General features: G+C 40.3%; 2 protein-coding genes across 2 annotated transcripts in view; both read right to left on the bottom strand.

The window, feature by feature from the left end:
• Window positions 1-815: 815 nt before the first annotated feature.
• Window positions 816-11,982, bottom strand: LOC137971498 (uncharacterized methyltransferase Mb3374-like). The gene is made up of 3 exons (XM_068818316.1): window positions 11,640-11,982; window positions 4,289-9,215; window positions 816-4,203 (listed from the first exon to the last, which is right to left on the bottom strand). Exons 1-2 carry the CDS (start codon window positions 11,980-11,982, stop codon window positions 8,728-8,730), a joined length of 831 nt encoding a protein of 276 aa, XP_068674417.1. The 3' UTR covers window positions 816-4,203; window positions 4,289-8,727.
• Window positions 11,983-15,196: 3,214 nt separating this feature from the next.
• Window positions 15,197-23,398, bottom strand: part of LOC137970616 (dynactin subunit 5-like) — a 9,750-nt gene continuing 1,548 nt past the window's right edge. Inside the window, exons 4-6 of the mRNA XM_068817142.1 lie at window positions 18,861-18,972; window positions 17,457-17,559; window positions 15,197-17,134 (exon numbers count right to left, since the gene is read on the bottom strand). Of these exons, the coding sequence (XP_068673243.1) occupies window positions 17,034-17,134; window positions 17,457-17,559; window positions 18,861-18,972 (316 nt within the window). The 3' untranslated portion in view covers window positions 15,197-17,033. The remainder of the gene's footprint in view (window positions 17,135-17,456; window positions 17,560-18,860; window positions 18,973-23,398) is intronic.

Here is a 23,398-nt window from a genome sequence, read left to right as displayed (position 1 = left end):
GGAAAGTTTAGATTCGACATTCTCACCATCAATTGTGATATTAATTGCTGCAGCTTCCGTATCCCTGTTACACAAAATCATTGCACCATACTTTTTATGATTGCCTTTAAGATAATTCTCATTATACCATCTTGATATAACTACACCCTCGTTTCTAAGAGTCTGCTCTACTTGGGATATTGATTCAGAAATAACATAAATCTGGTGGTCGTCGGCGTACATTGAGATGTTTGCATCCGTTATGTGATATGTCAAGTCATTTTGAAATATATTCCATAGCAGAGGACCAAAGGATGAGCCCTGAGGACATCCTCTTCTCATATCCTTCCAATCTCTTACCACTGAATTTAGTTTTACCCGGTTTTGTCTATTTGTGAAATACGAACGCATGAGACAAAGTGCTTGCTCTGAGAACCCATATGCTTTGAGCAAACCCATATGCTTTGAACATATGCTTTGAACAAACTTCAAAGACTTCCTTTCCAGACGATTTGCACTTACTTTGAAAGTTATCCAAATGAAGAATTTAGTAACAGATAGTTCCATTTAAATTAGAAGGATGAGCAAATAACCAGTTGTTAATTTATATTTTCATTAAACGGTATAATAGCAATAATAATAATAATAATAATAATAATAATAATAATAATAATAATAATAATAATAATAATAATAATAATAATAATAATAATAATAATGATGATGGTGATGATGATGATAATAATGATAATAATAACAAGAAGAAGAAGAAGAAGAAGAAGAAGAGACTAGGGTAGGCGCGTCAGCTCCGTTGATGGAGAGATCCGTGAAAGTCAAAGGAAAACGGTAACTCACAAATTCCAAAAGGGTCGGGTTTATTGTGTTAACTCTTTACAGCTATCCTGTGTGGTAGGACGTGTAGCACGAACGACCTGGGAGGTTCTGACTTTACAGCGCTAGCAATAGTTGATGGTTCCCATCGAATTTCTGGGGTTTTGCTAAAAGCAGGCCCACGGCCCATGACAGCCCGCAGGCCCGGAGGCCCGGTGGCCCGGTGGCCCAATCCTGATTTTCCACGGTTTTTTTGTCCATCATTTCAATCCTTTCTTACGTTGCATGTTGCTAAGCGAAAAACGTTGGCATTCTCTCTTTATTCGTCTGTTTACAGAACCCGATAGAGAGGAAGTCCATTCTCAAACGATGTAAGTTATTTTCAAACCACAGTTTGTGATTTCATAAGCGAAATAATGAGATATGTGAACTGCGAATTGTCACTGAGTTGCATTTGTCAGTTTATTAGGCAATCACATTCTCTCAGACGATCTTACGGGTAATTCTGTGCAATGGCAGGCAACAGTTATGAAGGGTTTTGTAAGGCGGTCGATTTGCGTTTGCATGCTTTCTTTGTGTAACTTTGAAACTTTAATAAGACTGTACCTATAGTCCGGCAGCAAATGTCATGAAATAAAGTCCCGTGGGAATTTCGTGAAGAAAGCGAGCCAGTAGTCTAAGTGTGTTAAGGGGACCCTAAATTACAAGAAAAATGTGACATGTGTATCCCAACATTGAAACGAGGCTCACAGAAAATTGTCCATTGCTATTAGGCCTTTCCCGATTGCGCTGAGCACCTTTTGAGCACTTTTTTGAGTTTGGAGCACTATTTTGCAAAGTATAAAAAAATTCTGAAGGTGGCTCTCCACCTCTGATAATTTTTTTCAACTTTTCAAAACATAGCTGCATGAAGTGTGGATCATAACTCAATAAAAAAAATGGGGGTCACCGAACTCGTTCTTGAGTTATTGGCACTAAAAGCTTAAATTAAGGGTGTTTTTTTAAAGGATATGCTGTTGCTATGGTAACCTTTCTTCTCAAGAAAATGGTCATAACTTGTTGACCAAAGTTGACCTACAATTTCTGTATATTTCTCAGGGAGCTCATTAGTTTCCTAGTCTTTTGGGACACCATTATGAACTGCAAGATGATTTTGGGAGGGCACATGGGTTAGCTTTGATACACCCAACTGGGTTCGTTAAAAGAAGCAGATACGCAAAACTATGATTAAAGCCAGTCGATTTGCCCGTTCTTCCAGTCTCAATGAATTCTTTAGATAGTTTCACTCATTCACAGGAAAGTGATTAAGTTGTTGTTCCATATGTACGGTATAGCGAGAAGTCTGTTGAAGAACTGAGTAAAACCTTTCAAAGACTAAGAAGACCGATCGGTAGATTTGTCTGTGCCTTGCAAGTGAGCTGATGTTAACAGCGCCTTTTGAGATTGTTTCATGACCTTGCAGTTATTGTTGTGAACTTTACCTTAACATATCAGTTACAGCATATGTTACAGCTGAAAAGACTGAAAGATACGGTTATCATGCAACTTGAAGTTTCTATTTTGTTTAGCAGTACTCACATGACAGAAAAAGACAGCTTCAACGAACGAGTTCTGAAAGTTCTGACACTTCAAGCAGCCCATTAGACAGCTCTCCAGAAAGGTGACATTTTTTTTCAAAAAAAACTGCGCTCAGTAAAGTTTTCAGCCGGGTCTGTCAGGTAGTAGTTGTCAAGCATTGTTAATCATTTCTATAGCTCCAGAAACTGTATCTGGTGAGACGTGAGGTGAGAGGGGGAGAGACTGAATGGTGGCTAAGTCTGCCTCTCGCTCTATAATGTTAAGAGCATCAGAGAAGAGAGTAAAAATGAAACTTCGGGATCTTGTAGGAAGCCTTTTATAATTGATTTATTTTAAAATACGGTAGATCTGGCTATTTGCATAATTGGAGTATATTTGTCTTCTACATGTGCCCATATTAAATTTGACATTTCTCTCTACAATGAACAGAACACCTATCACTTGCGACCTATCATCATGCCATCAACATTTGCCCGGGATATTTCATGGTACGACGGATCTAATAACCAATGACGAAGTACTAGAACTCATCGCTTCTCAGAACAGCCAGCATCTGTCCTCCAGCGTGCAAGTAAGGAGGGTTTCTTGCAACATCGGCTTCCTGATCAGCACAAAGAACTTGAGCTCATCAGATGCAGCCGTAGACGCTATGGATGTGTGGGAGTTAATGAAATCGAAGCGCAAGAATTACAGGGGTCAAATGGTCAGGCGACGAACCTACAGAAACAAAGCATAGAAAGACCTTGTCAAGGCCGTTGTTGAACCCGAAGAATTCCCATACGTATTTATTCAGTACATATTCGAGGGAAAGCCCTGTTCATTTGATTTACTGCCACATGGTAACAGCAAAGGAAACCAATTGCTGTACGTTGTGTCAATCCTTCAACTATGCAGCTATTAAAGGAGCAAACCGATAAAGTGGCGTCTGCTAGAAAGGCTTTTCATAACATAGAGAAAAAGGTTGGGGGTCTAGCAGGCGCCTCTGCAGTTTCTCAGCTTCCACGGAACACAAAACAGGTCTATAACGTAAAGAAGATGAAAGCTAAATCCATAGGTAACATCAGAGAAGATCCTGTGTCCCGGTCCCTCTATTCCATGGAAATGGAAGATGAAGACAAACGCTTCCACCAGCAGTTTATCAAAAAAGCTGGTACTGCCGCAGGCAAGTGAATGACACAAAAAAAATTCTGCACAGATTTCGGCAAGAGTTCGGTTCTTTCTGTCGACGTAACCTTTAATCTGGGACCATTTTGGGCAGTAGTGACGACATACCAGAACCTGATCCTGAGACGCAAGGGCCAGCCAAATCATCCAGTAATGATTGGGCCGGTAGCTGTAGTTAAAGACAAGAGGAAAAAGTCTTACAGCCACCTTTTTAAGACCCTGGTTTCAGAAGAGCCCTCACTTTCTCAGTCGTTAAAGGTTGTGGATCGGATGGCGAAGTAAACCTGGAGAAGGTGTTGGACTCTACCTTTCAGCAAGCGTACCGATTTAGATGTGCCAATCATCTTTTCAACGACATACGAGAGATAGCAAGGCAGATGGGTCTTCCCAGGCCCACTGTGGAAAGTTCCAATGAAGAGCTCCGAAATGTCTGCCTGAGGTCAAGACGAGAATCTGGAGCCACAAACTTAGGAAATCTGCTAGAAAGGTGGCGACAGTCTGCAGATGCAGCATTTAAGGAACCACTGCCGGAACCGCTTCTGCTCTTATGTCTCGCGTTACATCATCCCAGTAGTTCGTGACAGGGTGAGCTCAGAAAATGCAGAGCTTGCAGGCTTTCCGCAGTTCAGTAAAGTCCTTAGAACATTTACACTTACCCCATCCCCACAGCGGCTTATCGTAACAGCTCCATGGTTACGAGAAGCCGCTGTGGGGATGGGGTAAGTGTTGTAATGACTGTACCTCATCGGGTGGAGTTAATTTGACCTCGGGCCCAGGCTCCGTGTCCTCGTCGGTGATCATAAGCAGTCAAATTCATCAGCTATCGTGGAAATCGAAGCAGAAAATGCTCCTTTCCAGTCAAGTGCGTAGGGTTTTTTGACGACGAAACATTCTCGGAGGTTCGGAAATGATGTGGCTTTAGCTTTGCGTGAAAAAAACTTGGCTGGGATGGATTTTCGAGTCGCAAACCGCCTCTGAGCTGACAACGGTCGGAATCGTAGTGTGCAGCCTTGACTTCGTCTTAGAACATTGAAAACACTGAAAACACAGAATTCCCGAAACGGTGTAATAAGCTCCAAAAGGCACAAGAATACACCAGAGGTGAGTCATTTTATTCACTTTATTGAATGAAAGTTGAATTGAGCATTTTTTAGGCTTTATAATCGACGGTATTTGATTTCCCATACAAAGTCTTATAACGCGTTTAAATTCTCAACGGCTGTCTGTAGTGACGCGAGCTTGGGCTGCCTATGCTACCCACAGAACGTGTCAGAGTCTGGTAACGCCATGATGAAGAACTGGACAGGGTTCAAAGAGAGCGACGTCGACTCCTTTATCCTGGATTTGAAAGAAATGGTGATGAGAGAAGAAGATGACGTGGCAAGAGCCCTTGCTGGTCTGGAATCGCCTTGACAGACAGACAGACAGACAGTTTATTCTCTCAAACATAAACAGGTTTACAGAGAAGTATAATGAAGACTTAATGAGAAAAGGGCAAAAATAGTTAAACTAATACCTTGCCCTAACAGTTGGAAACATATAAAAATTACCTAATTAATTAAGTGGATACAAAAGAATAAAACACAAAAATATAACCAGCCATTAAGTTCCACGGAGCTACGAAAATACGCGGCCATCTTTCCTGACCGCTGACCGAGTGATCAATCGAATCGCCTTGTGAAGTGCTAGAAGAGTTTCGTCCCTTCGTTTCCAAGAGTGCAGACCACCTAATCAACCCTGATCTGTCCGAACAGGAAAGGAAAAGATGCCTAACGCAGACTTTTCCAATGTGTTAAGTAAAGTAGACGAATTCCAACCACTTGGAATGTACGATGCTCGAGCATCAGTGAAGGGCAACGACGTAGAAGGCAAGACATGCTCCAGCTTGATCGTCTAGAAGGACTTGGATTTTAAGAGCCCATGATAAATGGTATCAAAACAAAAGCACACAAATTAGTTCCTGGTGGTCTTGTAACCAGAACCTTTTCCGGAGACGAAAGTCGCTTTGTGAAGAGTTTTTCCTCCAATAAGCCCCATCTTGTGCAGCCCCACAAACATTTGGGATATCAATGTGAAGAATCTTGTCTGCAATAGAAAGCAACTAAAGTGTGTGCTCACACTGTGGCTGCAGCGCCCAACAGCAACAAACTGGAAGAGCACATAAATAGTCTTTTGAAGGCAAGTCCAAAAGGAAGATTGGACGCGTTGTGTACTGGCAAACCAGTGGTCGGGAAGTCTTCAGAAGAGCCAACTCGCGCTTTAGTCTATCCATGGCGTGAGTCCTGTCACCCCTTTCTCATCACAAGAAAACAAAAGCGCCAAGTGCGAAAGTGCCCAGGCTGCCGCAAAGAATTCGACGAAAGACCACCACAAATGGACATCATAGTCGTACCTCGAGAAAAGGAATGGCGAGCAGGAACCGACAACGTTACCCCCGTTGACAATCCACGGGGCTATCATCTAGATTTATTGCGCCTTAGAGCGCGTCATCCAGAGTTTTTGAAGAATCCCGAAACCCCAAATTTGGTGATCGACTTTTCTCCAAACAAGGATGAAAAAGCCCTTATTCTGGATAAATTGGAGCTTGACATGCTTCCTGTGAGAGAAAACGTGATTTAAATTGACGTTGTGTTGTTACAATTGCATGAATAGGCCCTATTTTGGTAGACCTGAACTTGATATGAGGCGTTAAAAAACCTTTTTAAAATTCATCTTTTTAACATTCACATCATTGACTGATGAAGTCCGGTTGAAAACGGACGAAATATTTCATAAGTTTTAACTTTTAGCTCCGAGTTTGTAAAACTTTTTTTAACTTTTATTATGCTTCCGGAGCAGGAAACAAATGTTTTTAATTGATATGATCCGTTTTCACCTTCCGCCAGTTGTTTTTCCTTCAGCTACATTGTTTTATCTTCAGCCAGTTGTGTTAGTTCTCAGCACCTAAACTTGACGTCATTCCATATCAGAATAAACCATGCTGTTAAAGGGTTTCTTTTATTGAGTTTTGTTCGATGCGCTAAAGTACGGGTCCGCTAGTCAGTTGTCCACGGGGGCTATAAAGACCGAGTCAATTAGCTTCATTTAGGAACACTTTTGCAACGGTTGCACTTTGCACAAGAAACTTTTGCAACATGTTTGTTCCTGTTCTTTAGATCTGAAATAAAACGTTAAATATATTTGGTTTCCTGAGCACACAATTTCGTAGGGTTTAGGGTTCAAATAAAATACCTTCTTTAGTTTGGAATTTTCCTTTGTTTTGGGGTATGTATGATAATGAGTTTGAAACAAAGGAAAAGAAAATAGGAACCAAGGGTAAAATTGAACCACAACACAAACAACAAATTCGAATTTGTTGATGGCGGGGTTTGATTTTTTCACTTTTCGCCGTGATCGAAAAGTACTCCTTTTACACTCAAAATAATCTACCGTATTTCTTCGCCCAACCTCGAAAAAGGAGCAGCCTCCTCAATGTCCGACAGCGTAACGTCGGCAAATCGAGCAGTCGCCCGACTGAGAAGCAGAGTTCGCTTGATGGCCTTAGTGACAATGAGATTGAAATTGAGTAAGTGCTACTAATCGGAGACTTACCTGAACACCGAGTTTCCTTAGTACTTTCACAAAAACTTTCAATGAACGGTTAAAATTCTGCTACTTGCTAAAAATGGTGCAAATATAAGAAGTGCCCAGCCTCGAATAAGGGCCCACCACCCTTGAGGACCAAAAATTTAATAAGCGTCCAGGGCGCTTACCGTATTCGAATAAATACCGTCGCCGGAAAGCAATGTTTGAGAACACGCTCTCCGGCGTTTTGGCGTGGGGTTCCTGTAAATAGACCAACATGTCTCCGAATAGAAAAAGATTCGCAGTTCACATATATCTCATTATTTATGATATTTTCACTTTCAAAGTATGGTTTGAAAATAACTTACATCGTTCGATAATGAAAGTTCTCTATTGTGCTATCGGTTTCGGTAAAGAGACGAATGAACAGAGAATGAAAACGTTTTTATCTGAACAACACGCAACAAACAGAAACCAGGATTCAAATGATTAAATGGTAAACGATTCAAACTCACCGTCGTCCATTTTGCACGCCCAAACCCGATGCAGATCTGTGCATGCGCGTGGATTTACCGCTGGACAAAAAAAACTGTGGAAAATCAGGACTGGGCCACCGGGCCTGCGGGCTGTCGCGGGTGGAGCGCAGGCCTGCTTTCAGCAAAACCCGAATTTCTGTGAGCCTAATGAAATCTACACTCATTTCGCATAATATAAGGGTAAAATCATGTGAAAACTAAAGAAAGAGATTAACTGGATTATCGGGGGTAAAAATAACGAGAAACGTTCTGAAAACTTAAGGCACACGGGTGCCCTTACACACATGATCCTAAAGTTCTTGGGCACTGTACATAAAGTTTACATACTATTGTACCTAAAGAAAAAGCAACTAAAATACTCCTCTAAATAATTATAAAGTAAACTAAAAATGACAAAAAAGGATAATCAAAGGACTTGCAAAACAAGGGTAAGTCTTAAGATCAGGCTTAAAAGAAGATGTCCGCCGCAAGTCTCAAATAATCAGATAGGCTGTTCCAAAATGTTGGCGCACAGACGGAAAATGGATCTGTGGCCATACTTTGCATTGAATCGAGGAATCTTCATAAGGCCCTTAGATGAAGATCATAGTGGCCACGGTGGTACATATCTATCCAGCAATCAGTTTTATACATTGGCACAAGCCCATTAAGCACCTTGAATGTCAATCTTAGGATCTTAAAAACAATGCGCTGACTAACAAGGAGGCAATGAAGCCCGGTCAACAAGGAAGTCATATAAAAATGATGCGACAGCGTAACTAGAAGCTGTCAAATTGAAATATAAAAAATCCCTATATGGAAAAAGCTAACATCTTTAGGCCTAAAAACAGGTTTCATTTTGTGTATCTGATTGTTCATGCATTATAGACCTTTTTCCAGTTGTGCTTCTAACGTTAACGATGTTGTTCTCATGCTAATTAGTTGGAATTTACATAAGAAAAGCAGTGAGGTTTCTATCAAAACAAGTTCAACTCCAACCCCACTTTCATTCATGCATAGGCCAGGTAACTATGCACACAACTGTAAAATGGTCTACTGTAACATCTTAATCTAGTATAATTTCAGCTACCAGTAGTTACTTCTTTGCACACCAACAAATATCTGTGACATAAGGCATCTTATAGACTTTTGTTCCTTGTAAATCAGGGTGATTTGTGAGAATGTCTCTAACCTTGGCTTCAGTGGATCTTCTGTCCTCCTCGCTGCTCTGATAAATCGCACTAAAACACATCATTACAGCCACAATTTTATCAATGTCACCTTCCAAGTAGGTCCGAAACTCAGTGTTTCTTTCCACTGGAGTAAATTTTCCAGATTTGTCTAAAATTTCCATCCATTGAAGTTCTCTGGGATCACCTGGCATGTCCTTCTGTTTCACAAATGGGTCAACAATGTCCTGCAAAGCTCTCACCCAAGAAAATGAAAAGTCTTCATGATTCCAGATCATGCCAAATTTCCCACCAGGTTTAAGAACACGACATATTTCATTCACTGACTTTTCATCGGAAAACCAGTGAAATGCTTGAGCACATATGATCACTGAGATGAATTCATCTGGAAGATCTTGGAATAAAAAAGTAGATTGAATTATTTTAAAGCCTTGCCATATACATGTATGGGCTATTATGTATGTTTGGCCCAAAGCATATGGTTTTTTAGCTGTTTTGGTCTGAAATAGGGTCTTGATTTTGACCATTTTCTTCTGAAATAGGGTAGGGTTTGTCCACTCAAGTATTGAATTGGGTATGTCTTTAAGAAGAAGCAACTTCTTCATTAGATGATAAGACCATCAAAAGAAGCCCTTCTCAAATTATTACACCAACCACATCAAATTTTTGGTCAGACCTGAAATAGGGCAACGAAAATTGCAGGCTTTATTCTGAAATAGAATAAGGGTTTCAAGAGGCAGCTTGCACACCCCCAGTGCCCAATTTTTCTGAGGAAACCCCCCCCCCCCCCCCAGCATCTGGTCAAGTATGTTCGAACCTTCATATTCATTAAAGGGACACTGCCATGGGGTTTGTATGGATTTCTGGTCGATGTGATAGATTTGATCTTTAAACACCTCATTTCCTTCAGCTGTACATGATTCAAGTAGTCCAAATCAATACGGTCTGCCGAAGTCTTTTATTGACTTCATATGAGTTACCACACAAAAACTTGATAATGCTCATGCAATGTTTCAAGTTTGCACACAACTCACTCTTTGCCATTCATCCCAAAAAGCAGGTAAAGATAGTCTGTGCATTAAAAGAAAAGGCATTGAAATTTAAGGGAATCAGTTTTATCATCATTTTGTATCTGCCATGTCTCTTTAAGTTCCTTCAACTTTCTTAACAAATTCAAAGATTACAAAGAAATCTTTTAAGATTAAAATCTTGAAAAAGGTCCTCAAAATTTCAATATTGCAGCAACTGTAGTCAGCTTGCTTATAAATATTATTTTGTTTTTATGTTGAAGTCAATGCTTCTGTTGTTTAGTCCTTTTCTTTCAGTTTGGATAGTAACCTAGTCACATTGTACCAAACAAGAGCTGCCTAGTGACTAGCAAAGTAATAAAAGAGGATTGTCAACTTTCTTCCCAAGATCTAGGACAACAAATTTCTTCTTGTAAAAGATCCAAGGTTTTTGCGCAATCATGCATTTGAAGGATGCTACGCAGTTCTTGCCAAAATCCTTGAAAGTATGGTACACATATTCACTCAAATCTTTGCAAGATCCTCACACAGAATGGTTAAAAATTTCCCAAAGATCTTTGCAAGCACTTTCTATCACTAAAAACCGTTCTAAATTTCAATGTATAAATTTCATAGTTTTATCCATGTGCCTACAAATAGTGTGATATATGCTTGCATGTACTAAACATTATTTTAATATACTGTACTGTGATGAGAAGGAGGGGAATGGAGGAGGAGGATGAAAGCCTAAACATAATTCCAACTTTTAACTTAATGTCTTTTCAAGACACTGAGCAATCTATGTTCCCTATCATGGGTTGAGTGGCTTTTGGATAGATATAATTTTTATTATTTCCTGAAGTCTCATTCCATCTGTCATAACCTTAGTACTATATTTCATACAAGTAGTTATCCATGTTCTGCAGGTACATGTGATCCAAGTTAATTTATTTTTGTAACCAGTTTAGGCTATTTTTTGGATATTTTCGAATCCCCAACTTTTTCTTTCCGGATTCAAAAATATTTCCATCCACACGTAGTGTCCTCAAATTGAATTTGCCCTTCCACACATTCACTACTTGCACAATTCCATAATACACCTCTATTACACCCCCAAACGTTTGCATAACCATTGTTTGCAATTTCTCCTGGGATATGAAAATGTCCCAAGAGAAGTTGAAAACAATGCCTATGCTAATTTTTTGGGGGGTAAAAGAGGTGTATTATGGGATTTGTGCAAGTAGTGAATATCCGAAACATATCCAGATTCACTCTAGAGCTCAGGAATCTTCAAGGAAACAGAGACAACAGAGCATGCGCCATGAAGTCCTTGGCAACCATCTTGAGAATTGATTTCACAGTAAGGACTTGAGCTCAATCTTGTTACATCACCCAGATAAAAAAATATCCGGATTTGGTGTCCACACGGTTCCGGATATTGGATTCAACAACACCTACTCTGGAGAGCGTATTCAAAAGGTTCTAGATTTGCCTGCGAATTCGCTGGATACGTGTGAACGGAAGGCGTATCCACAAAGAAAAAGTTGCAGATTCAAAAATATCCGGATACGTGTGGAGGGACTCTTCCTTTGCATTCCCGTGATGGGTGGCAGCTTGGGAGGGGTCACTTGGTCAGCGTTTCGTGGTAACCCGCATTTGACCATCAATTACAAATCATTTTCATAAAAGGTTCCTACGCGAACTTTCCAGTACCTTAAAGGATCATCCCCCCCCCCCCCCCCCCCGTCCTCCAATCGTACCTTCCTGTTTCAGATCAATGCAAATTAAGAGGATTTGACTCTTTATCTTACCGATGTTATCTGCTGGAAATTGGCGTATTTCAGTTTCAGGAAGAAAGCGTCGTAGCACCTCACACATTGCGAGTAGACGATCGCTAGCGATTATTTCCACATTGGCTTTTCTCAATGTCAACACTTCAACCATTGCGCGAGTAAATTTTCCAGTTCCGGCAGCGATTTCGAGAAGTTTTGTTGGCTCTTTACCGAGAGAGGGTAATACACCTACACGACAAAGCAGAAATTCTACGGATTCTTTTGTGTAATTGGGCCTTCCTTTCTCGTACAGAGATACATCAGTCGAATATTCACGAGTATATTCACGCACACCGATATTGGAGTCCGTGACGCTCGCCATGCTGAAAAGTAACATGAGCCCGCAGGATGAAATACGCGGTGGGTAGAGCCGTTTGGAAGGTTGGCGACAATATCAAGCCCCCCAGATCAGGCCCCCCGCCCCCTACAATATCAAGGCCCTTCCCCCTCTCTAGCCCACCATTTAAGACCCCGACAAGCGATATAAAGCACTGACGTACTCCCCTCCATATCAGATCATCAATGTAACAGTCTGACCTACATACGATAGGAGGCCCCCTGCCTACGATATCAACTCCCTCCTATTACATCGTCAATAGACAGACAGTCTTTATTTTAGCACGATGATAATAAAAGCTATGCAGCTTATGGGGTCGGGCATAAACCTAAGAACAAAATATATGCATAATAAAGTAACAAGATCAAACCATCTTAAGTTTAATTATTAAAAAACTAAGACTTAACTATATATATACAACGTTAAGAAACTCTCAAATCCCCTAAATATAATTGAAATCTTTACGTCTAAAGTTTGTGGTTGTTGTAGAGGTCTCTTTAAAAGTTAACTCTTTAAAAATGTCCATTGAACGGATTTTCCTCTTCAGGATTTTATAGCTAAAAAAATGCTCTGTGTGCTTCTCTCTTCAGTTACTTGTGATTTTATAACTTGTATTAGAAAAACTCTTTTCCTTAGAAATTAAAATATTCCATAATACAGGGCCTCTATGAGCAATAGAGTTTTTGCCATTGATGGAGTTGAAACGAGGCACCGTTATGACGTCATGTGAAAACCAAGAATAGACCATATTCGTATTCTCAGTATTGGACTGGAACTAGCTTGCAATGGAGGCTAATGCGGGGGAATCTTTTCAAATGCAAATACATTTTAATATATTCCCCCGCATTAGCCTCCATTGCAAGCTAGTTCCAGTCCAATACTGAGAATACGAATACGGTCTATTGATGATTGTGATGATTGCATGGTTCGTCCGCCATTTTCCTCACTGACAAGTTGTCACCAGCCCTTTCAACCCGCGGCGAAAAGGGAACTGACCCGGGTCAGCCGAGAATGACCCAACCCTCACCCAGCCAGGGCTCGTGTAAACGTAAAATTCGATGCTGAACTGACCCGGGTCGGTGTCCAACCCGGGCTGGTGTAAAGAGGCCCCAAGTATCATGTCCCATCTATTTCAACCTATTCGCTACCTTGAATTGACGATTATCGTTAATTCGTAATTTGCTCTGAATTTACTATTATCATTAATTTAGAAGACAAAAAGCTTAATATGGATTATGGGAAATGGTAATATATTTTTTAAAAAACAATCCCAAGTGTATGGACATCAAACTCGAACCTAGGAAGGTTCATTACTACTAACCCGTCACCTAACCACTTGACCACCACACCGCTAGCTGCTCAGAGACCATATTTGAAACACTACTTGATAATACTGTGTTATCGGCAACAAACACTAATAAACACTGCAAAAAGCTCGGTTTCCAAACTTCACGACAAAGATAAAAAAATTTTACAATCAAAGCTTAGGCCCAAATTATTAATCTAGCTTGGGCCTTATTACTCTACAGCATTGATATTCTATGAAAGAGTTTGACAAATTTGTAATTTTGAGAGTGCGGTGTCTTGTGGTGAGGCGGAAAGAAGCGGTTCCTTAGAAACTCCGGGTTCGAATCCAATCCATGGATATGATTTTTTTTTATTTCCTTATTTTCTCGGATACCACAAGTCCTGGGACACAGTGTCCAAAAATGAACGATAATATCAAGTTCAAAGCAATTTACGAATTAACGATAATCGTTAATTTAGAGAAGAGATCACGTTGTCTGGGTGGAGCGGCACGACTATTTCGGGGGTGAGGGGTGAAGGGGGAGAAAACTTAAACAACGCAAACGTTTACAAAAATGCTAACCTTAGCCCTAAACATTATCTAAAGCATATTGTTTAGTCCTAAGGTTAGCATTTTTGTTAAGGTTTGCGTTGTTTCAGCTATTTTACCCTTCAGCCCCTACCGCCACCCCCTTCACCCCTCACCCCCCGCAATAGTCATACCGGGGTGGAGAGAGAATGTGGAGCGAGGAAACAACACGGCGAAAGAGACTGGTGGCCCTGGGGCCGACAGCACCGCCTCACACAGTGTCTTGCGAAGCTTAAATGCGACTGTAGATGGGTTTGTAACCAATCTCTAGAGACACAGATAAGAATGATGTAATGTACGATTGCTGGTGGACGAACAAAAAGAGCTAATGAGAGATCTTTTGTTTTCGTCCACCTACATGGGGACGGTTATGTGAAAATGTAAACAAAGGGAACCAACAGAATCTGCTTGTGTAACGGTTTCTACTTTTATAATAAATGTATTGGATTCACAGTTTGCTTCTTCAGAAGCGATATATCGATAAATATGTGCATGGACCATGCAACGCTAAGTAAACGTTGTATTACCTTACCTGGGCGGTGAACTGTCATTCTTTTGCCTCACAAGTGGTATTCTGAGCGTCTTTGAATATTTTGAAGGACCCCAGCGCTGGGGAGACTTTTCCCCTGAAAATCGAATCGCTTCGCTTTCAAATTTCGCAGGAGAATGGCCGAAAGATTTACGCTTCTTTTGGTACTTCTCGATCGAAAATCCATCCAAAAAGCCCGGAGCCAGGCCTCGAAGAAAATAAAAATCCCATACCTCCCGAGCGGTCGAAATGCGTAACAAGATTCACGTGTGCCAGCCTCCAACCTTCCTGCTGATTGCCTCTCTCCGATTGGACGCCGTTTGAGGCTGGCACAAATCTTGGGTAGAAGCGTAAATCTTTCGGCCATTCTCCTAAGAAATTTGAAAGCGAAGCGATGGCATTTTCTGGGGAAAGGTATCCCCAGCGCTGTAGCCGTGCAAAAATTACCTCCCCCCCCCCTTGTCCTTCCATTAAGACACACTGATCAGTGAACTCGAAATCTTCAACATCGCTCAAAATACCACTTCTCAGACAAAAGAACGACAGTACACCGCAGGTTATCGCAGGTAATGTAGTAAAACGTATATTTAGCATTGGTCCATGCACATTTTTATCGATATATGGCTACAGAAGAAGCTAACGGTGAATCCAATACATTTATTATAAAATTACAAACGGTTGCAGAAACAGATCGTGTGGGCTCCCTGTGGTGGCTCGACATGGTGGGGACGGCTTTCAGTCTTTCGTGACACCGATGAACAGATCCAGGATTTTCAATTGCACACTCACAGATGATCCCGTAGTTGACTATCGTTTATTTGCTACATTCGCCATTTCATGACAAGGCTGCCGGGAATACCCCTAAAATATTCACGTCTACTTAGATTTCTAGTCAGTCCGAAATGTACGATTTTGAAAATATGGAACACAGGAAGTGCTAAGCGCCAACTAAAGGTGTCAACAGTAAAAAATGTGATTTACATGAGAAAGGCTTAGCAATGAAGATTGGATGGTCTAATACCTACTGAATCGTAATAATTTCCCTAGTGACACATAGTGAATCGACTCAAACGTAAAGGAAAGACTAATGTTTCCTTCATGTACCTTTAGATGATCTCGAGTGGGTTCAATGAGAGAATATATTTTTCCTGCCTATAACGATGATGCCTTGCCTTTTGCTAGGAGTATATCGAAATGAAGCAACCAATCATTTAATTAAACCATTGGTAATAGAGGGGAATGGTTATGAAACCCGACAAATCTCTTTGGTGTATGTTTTTGTTCTCTTTTTTGGCCTTGACCGTGCACAAAACACAATAGTTGTTTACTCCGTACTGAGGAACTAACCAATACAAAACGTGGTGGTTACGTAATTCATGCATAGTGTATGAAGGCAAAACAAAAGATTGTGCACGGCAGTGGACTTTCCAACCTACATCTTGGCATCTTTGTTTGCTCCTTTGATGTTTGCCGGGTTTCAAAACCATTCCCCTCGATTAACTATGATTAAACACACTGAGTAAGAGCGTAGGTTGTTTGCAACCAATCCCCAGGTAAGAATGCTGCAATGTACAATTGCTTGTGGACGAACAAAAGGAGCTAATGAGAGATTTTTCCTCCACCAACATGGCGGCGATGACGTAAGGTGAAAAACCACCTATTTAGAGCGGTTTTCAATTGAGTATCGAAAGTAATTAGCGAATTACGTTGGTTTTGCATTACTTCACTCAGTGATTGGTTCAAAGTTCCCGCGCCACTTTTTCAACCCCATCAGAAGTGAAACCGAAACCAATCGTGGCTCGCACGTGCACATTTTCCCGCGCTTTGTGTCGGCGACGTGTAATTACTTCGAGTTTTGATTGGTTTACTGGATTGTCTCCGTCCTTTTTGATTGGTGAAAGTAATTACTTTGGTTTTACGACATTCATTTGAAAACCGCTCTATCATCCTACACCAAATGTAGATTCTACAGAATTGGGCCTCGAAGAAATAAACTGTGGTTTAACCTTAATTTTAAATGTCAGCACGAGCGTTCAAAGATGTTTTCACTCAAGTGCCGGCCAGACCGAGCGTTTTGTCTACGTCCGTTACTTATCACAAAACGAGGCAAGAGTACAAGCAGGTGGTGGTAAGTGCGGAAAAACGCATGCAAGGAACGCAATAATTGGCTAAGAAAAAAGGTGCGAGATTTTTAAGCCAATCACGAATCAGATTCCATGTTGCCGTGCGTCTGTTCAGTAATTGATCACAGATGACGTCAAAATGTGGTAAAAACAAAAAAGTGGCACACGAGGCGACAGCCGCATTTGCGTTTGCCTCGTACGTGTGAACCAGGCTTTAACTAGTCACTGCGTCACTTGCATACGTTTTCCCGCGCTTACCACTACCTGCTTGTACTTTTGCCTCGTTTTCAGTTGGGAGTCGAAAGTGGACTCTATCGACTCTCAACTGAAAACAGCTTAATTCCCTTTCAAGAAAGATTTTCATCAAGCACTACAGCTGTACAAAGGAGCCTTCTATTGAACGGGTTTCAGCTCTTTTTACAAGCATGTCCAAAGCTATGAAGCCACCAAGTCCATCCCAGTCTGAACCAATTGAAAACAAGTTGCCTACTATAATAAAATCAGTACATTATTTGTCATCTTTAATTGGAAGAAAATGCTGATAGTAGTCTTTTGTTCGTTCTGTCATTAATTCCTGCATACACTCAGGTAATTCTGAAGTGAAGACACCTGGAAATTAAAAAATACAAAAATGTACACGAGTAATTAAAACTTTGGAATCAAGCTTGCCGGAAAGTTTGTTGGGGTGTCCTCATGACGAAAACGAGATAATTTCGTGTACAAGTGACTGTAATTATTAACCAGTCACAAACTCAAGACTTCTGCCAACATCAACTCTGAACACTTGCATTTTTTCAGTTATCAACGGTCGTGCCATAAGTTCAAAGGTGGCTTGGCGAGCCACACTCGTTTCATGCTGTGTGAGCAAGAATTTGCTGATGTATAGCTGTGGCTTAGTTTTCACAAAATATTGTTTGTAAAGGTAACGTACCAGGAGATCCAGAATACATTGTGAATGGTGGAACAACTGTCTCGGGAGGAAGAACCGTATTATCTGCTATGGCGCAGCAGTCTTTAAGAACACTTCGCCGACCCTTACAAAATATAATTAACAGCAAGAACAAAAAGTTTAATTCAAACAGCTACAGTTAAAATTACAAGGAAGAAGTCAATAGCCCATGTTTCCTGCACTGATTTTCCTGCATGACTCAAAGGCTCTTCAGGGTTCAATATCATTCTAAATTTGCTAATAACTCTTTCTATCCAGCAGCAGCACTTACAGATTTTCCCCTGCCTAACGCCAGATAATTTTACTCGCCTGAAAAACGGTTAACAACAGCTAGGTCCACTCTAAACTCACCCGTGAGAATCTTGAGAAAACAAGTCTAAGCCAGTCGCTTGTCATTTTAATCTCCCTAACCACTCCAAAAAACACATGGCTATCTGCGGCCTTTCCCTACATCTAGGTACGACGGAAAGCCGCAAGAATCTGGAACAAAAATTCATCTTCCAAATCGGCACCCGTAATCCTCACGGCATTAACGAACGCTTTTCATTTAACTAATATATTCCTATTTTTCACGTTGCCATGTTACCACCAATAGCGTAGCTCCTACTCTACTATAAAAACTACACGTAACCCATAATTCCTTGATTCGCTCTGACGAAGGGCTAACGCTCGAAACGTCAGCTTTTAGAATCTCTGTACGGTGGCCAATTTACACTATCAACTCCGTTGATAAAACCAGAAACCCATAAGGGTTGAAACGTGTAAAACGCGTTCACAGCTTCCGAATATTCAGTGCGAACTGATTGGTTGAATGTTTCATTGCTAAGTACCATATTTGGAAACCCCTCGCTCTTGTTGTTCCAAATATGGTACTTAGCAAATCGAATATTCAGAAGCTTGTTTCCCAGCACACAAGGGGCCGTTACACGTTTCAACCCTTATGCGTTTCTGATAAAACCAAATTAACCTATTACAGGGTCGTAACGAGGTATATGGGATCAGGGATCAAAGGCCTGAAAAGGCCCGGGATCAGGGATCACAACGTTGGGGATCTGGAATCGCAACGCGTGGGATCGGGATCAGCAGTATTTTTCATGGAACCAGGGATCAAATTTTTGCGGGTTCAGGCATCAAAATTCTCATTATTTTTTGGATCAGGGATAAAAATTTTGGGTAAAAATATGGGATGAGTTACGAAAAAATATACCTTGTTACGATCCTGCTATTAAATTTGAATTCTGGGAGACACGTCTAAAAACTGAATTAGGAAACTGTCAAAACTTGTTTCTCCACAATGCTGATACACTCCTCTATTGCACAGGACATTTTGGCAAATCTTATTCAGCCATTACCACAACTTGTCATCATTGTTTCATTATCACTTACAATGACACAGTTCTTTCCAATGTGGACAAAAGATCCAACTTGGGCAGCATTGACAACACAGTCCTCCTCAATGATAACATGATCTCCAATATGCAGTGGAAAGAACGCCACTCTGCAAAGAAAAAACAAATAAAACAGAACCATAATAATGAAATTGTAAAGGCTCCTCTTTTTTCACTGGCCTTTCTTTAAATCAAAGCAAATAAATCAAGCAATCTGTTCAGATTTCTTGCTGGAGCTGTTGGCAAAAGGCACTACTTTATCAGTCAAATTAAAGTAATATAATGACAGCTCTGTTGGCTGGGTGTCTTAGGAGGTATTGCTATACTGATATCACTACTGGTAGACAGCTCGTATATGGAACTGTCTGCCTGTTCATTTAGGAGGCACATTCTGATAACCCAGACACGAGCCCCTTTGATGAAAGAAACACAGAGCAAGGCGTACATGTAGGATTGCAGAACATTCATGAACATTTTAGAGGAACAAGGCACTATACAATGTGTTCTCTTGTGGTATACATGTGTGTGTATTAAATGAGATGGAAGGGAGTTTTCTGCAATCCCATGCCTTCAATAAAACATAACCATCCATTTATACACTGATAACCAACTAAATTATTGAAAGAAGGGCTACAGGAGCAAACGGAACAAAAACATTGAGGTGAGTTCATTTCAACGTCACTAGCTTGCAGATTCTAAAAGTCAAATTTCAATGAATGGCTTGTTTTCCACTGCCATCCATATAATTTGTAGTGGAACCTGGCAGTTTAAGGTAATATTCTGCATTATTCCTGACTGATTTCTATTGACATTTTAATGACCTTCTGACTGTCATTGCAAACATGTTTGTGGCTGTAGATAGGGAAACCATTGGTTAAATTGACAGAATTGGCATAACATTATTTGAGAAAGGTGCAGTAACTAACCCATTGTCTCCTGGGAGTGAGACTAAATAGATTTTACTCTGTCTAATGGCAGATGATTTTACTCATCAGTGGGGCCGGTTTAGGTCTTAATGGGTTAACACCTCTACATCCACATCTGCACAGACTGTTGTAGCTTTACTGTAGTTTCCTTCAGCTTTGATGCTGGTACTAAAAGAGGCTTAAGATGCACCCTTTGCCATGCCCCATCTGGGAAGAACTTCATTTCACCGGCATGTAAGCAATGATGATACTAATCAAAGGACTTAGAGCGGTTTTCAATTGAGTGTCGAAAATAATTAGATAATTACTTTGGTTTATGATTACTTCGCTCAGTGATTGGTTTAAAGTTCTTGTGCCATTTTTTCAACCAATCAGAAGTGAAACCAAAACCAATCGTAGCTCACGCGTACACATTTTCCCATGCTTTGTGTCAGCTACGTGTAATTACTTAGAGTTTTGATTGGTTTGCCGGATTGTCTCAGTCCTTTTTGATTGGCCAAAGTAATTACTTTGGTTTTGGTTTTTACGACACTCAATTGAAACTCGCTCTATAAGAAATAGCAGGGCTTGAAATAGGAAAAAAAATGTCACCTGCCATTTTATTTTTTGACCTGTCACATGAAATATACAAGACATATTACAAAACAAAGATATGATATTCAGACTCCTGAGTCAATGTATGAGCCTGAGAGTATTTTAATTTAACAACCATTTAATTAACAACATCACAGGTTCTTAGTCATGCATTTTATTTGAATCATTTCCCTGCTTAATATGAACACAACTCAATGCTGATTTCATGAGAAAACTACTGTCCAATCGATACATTTACAATGGATATCGTGAGATTGCTGAAACTGTGGGTCGAGAATCTATTATTTTTAATTGGAACAATTAACTCTTTAAGCCCCGAGAGGTTCCCCATTGACGAGTAAAATCGTCTGGCGTTAGACAGAGTAAAAATTATCTATAAGTGCCATTTGGCACTATCGGAGCTGAAAGGGTTAAACGGGGACATAGTTTTTTCACGCTGTTAGCTTAACCCTTTAAGCCCCGAGAGGTTCCCCATTGACGAGTAAAATCATCTGGTGTTAGACAGAGTAAAATCTGTAAGTGCCATTTGGCACTATCGGGGCTGAAAGGGTTAAGATTAATAGATAAAAAAAAAATACTAACAAAACACACAAAAAACCAACGTGAGAGATTTGCAGTAAATTTTATTATCCGATTTAACAGTTCATCATTGTTTTTGCCTGCCAAATCTTTACTTTGGACTGGCATTTGGCCATCAATTGGCAGGCTGCTATTTTGAGCCCTGAATAGATGATGTGTTAGTTGGTTCTCTACTCTGCTCCAAGAGGATTTTTCTCCGAGTAGTCTGGTTTTCCCTTCTCAAAAACAACCGCCGGCAATAACAATAATAATAATGATGATGATGATGCCCAGATAGCGACCTTGTTGGGAACATCACATATTCTTAGAAAGGTGCCGCATCTCTGAGCTGCAGGAAGGAGCTGAGATGTGACATACAGTACATGTAGAACACCCAGCAATAATTGAAAGCTGGAGAGAATCTAATAACAACAACAACAATAATAATAATAATAATAATAATAATAATAATAATAACAATAATAATAATAATAAGCTGAGCTGTCCATGGATTGATAACCGAACAAGTAAGGAAGAGGAGAAGACAGCCAAGTATGCCCCCCTAAGATGGGAGATAAGGCGACAGTACCCTGGGTACGATGTGCAACAATACAACATCATTATTGACGTGCTAGGTGGATGGTCCACAGACATGGAGGAGGGAATGAGGAATTTACTCGGGTCAAGAGTGAGAACTAAAGGAGTCCTGCTAAAGATGCAGAAATCGGTCTTATCAAGCTCTCTTAATATTGCCCGCACTTTTAAAGTAATCACATAAACTTTACGAGCAATATAACATGAATTTCATTTCAGCAAAGGATATTATTGTAAAAAAAAAATGTATTATTATTATTATTTTTTTATTATTCTTCTTTTTTTTTTTTTTTTTAAATTTTAGCAATCACTTATTTTATATTTTCACATAGTTTAATAGATTTAAGTGGATAATACTTTTAGAAAGATATTTGTAAATAGGCCTTGAACATGGTGTTTTTAAGGAGCTCCTGGGTTACGATTAACGCCCCAGGTAGCTTTAAGGTATTGACATTCAAAAGTTTCAAACTGTCATAATAATAATAATATCATACTTAATTGACCTCTCCCCATAGGGGCTTTTCAGGGCCAGTGAACAACAACAACTTTTTTAAAAGAACCCCAATTGGCCAAAGGCAAACCAGTTGGCTATTTACAAGTGAAGCTGCGTGAGAAGTTGAACCAGGGACTACAACAATCAAATTCAACTAGTGGTCAAAGCAGGTCGGATCTCTGGATCTCAAGCTAAGCCTCCTAACCACTGGGTCGCACTGTCTCCTCAAAAACCAACATTTGATATGATTTGTGTCAATTTGTTCATTAAGTTTACAGTGTCCCTAATTGGTACTCTGGACACTTAAATAAAGCTCCTTTCCTTTCCTTTCCTTTCCTTTCTTAGTATTTAACTGTTTTATCCATACAATTTAGTGTTATTGCACTAGAAAGTGGCCTTTGCACATTAAACATTTACACACCTAATAGTATACCTGTGAAAAAATTTCTCCATTCTGATTGGCTAAGAGACATGCAGTTTTCAGGTAACACAGTGCAGAAGAAGAGGTAATTTAGTGCAATTTGAGGTAACAAACCAGTTCTAATTGGTCAATGACTAAACAAAGCAAGAGATAGCCAATCAAATGCTAGCCCTGGATGGCATTCATTGTACATTGTAATCTTTGTATGAATACATGATGCACATGCATTGCTTCTGCTTAATTACGACAGGCTTTCTCAATATTTTTGGATGTCTATTAATAATCATTATCATATGGCTTGCGTTTGTAGCTGATATAACGCGCGCTCTGATTAGCTAATTGTGACTGAAGTGTAGGGCATTATTTTCCCGTAATGCCCACGGGCCGATTACTGGCTTGCAAAAACAAAGCAAAAGTTAATTTAAAAACCATACAATAAACTACTTACTAACTGAGCCAGCTTGAGCCGTACTGGGGAATATTGGCCCCGGGTCGTTTTTGTACGGATCGAGCGCACTGCCATGACCTCGGGCCAATATTCCCCAGTACCGCCCTCGCGCTCGGTTAGTAAGAAGTTAGTAATCAAATGATTTTTCTCATGAAATTTGGAATAAATAAGCATTCTTAACCCTTTTACCTCTGGGAGTGAGACTTAACAGATTTTACTCTTGTCTAATGCAGACGATTTTACTTTTTAACTGGGGACATCCCAGTCAGAGCACCTGAGGAGTCAATGGCTTTTTTTTTTCAAAGAACAATTTGTTCACCTTTGAAAAAATGCCCTGGCAATCATTCAGGGGTTTCAACAGAAGCCGGTTACCGGCGGTATACCGCCGCCTGCTTTGGCTCTCACTGCTGGCTAGTTTGCCTTGATTTTCACTATAAATGCTATCATAAACTTGTCAAACTGCCGACTTCAATGGGCTATCATGGACGGCTATTTCAGAAGT

Source organism: Montipora foliosa, chromosome 9 (assembly GCF_036669935.1).
Source record: "Montipora foliosa isolate CH-2021 chromosome 9, ASM3666993v2, whole genome shotgun sequence".
Taxonomy (NCBI): Eukaryota; Metazoa; Cnidaria; class Anthozoa; order Scleractinia; family Acroporidae; genus Montipora; species Montipora foliosa.
The sequence above is the reverse complement of the archived record's forward strand: the minus strand, read 5'-3'. Positions and strand labels throughout refer to the sequence as shown.

Coding starts and splice junctions, on each gene's coding strand:
- LOC137971498 (XM_068818316.1), bottom strand. CDS start 11,982: ATGGCGAGCGTCACGGACTCCAATATCGGTGTGCGTGAATATACTCGT. Junction 9,216..11,639: donor ATTTCCAGCAGATAACATCG/GTAAGATAAAGA, acceptor TTTTATTCCAAG/ATCTTCCAGATGAATTCATC.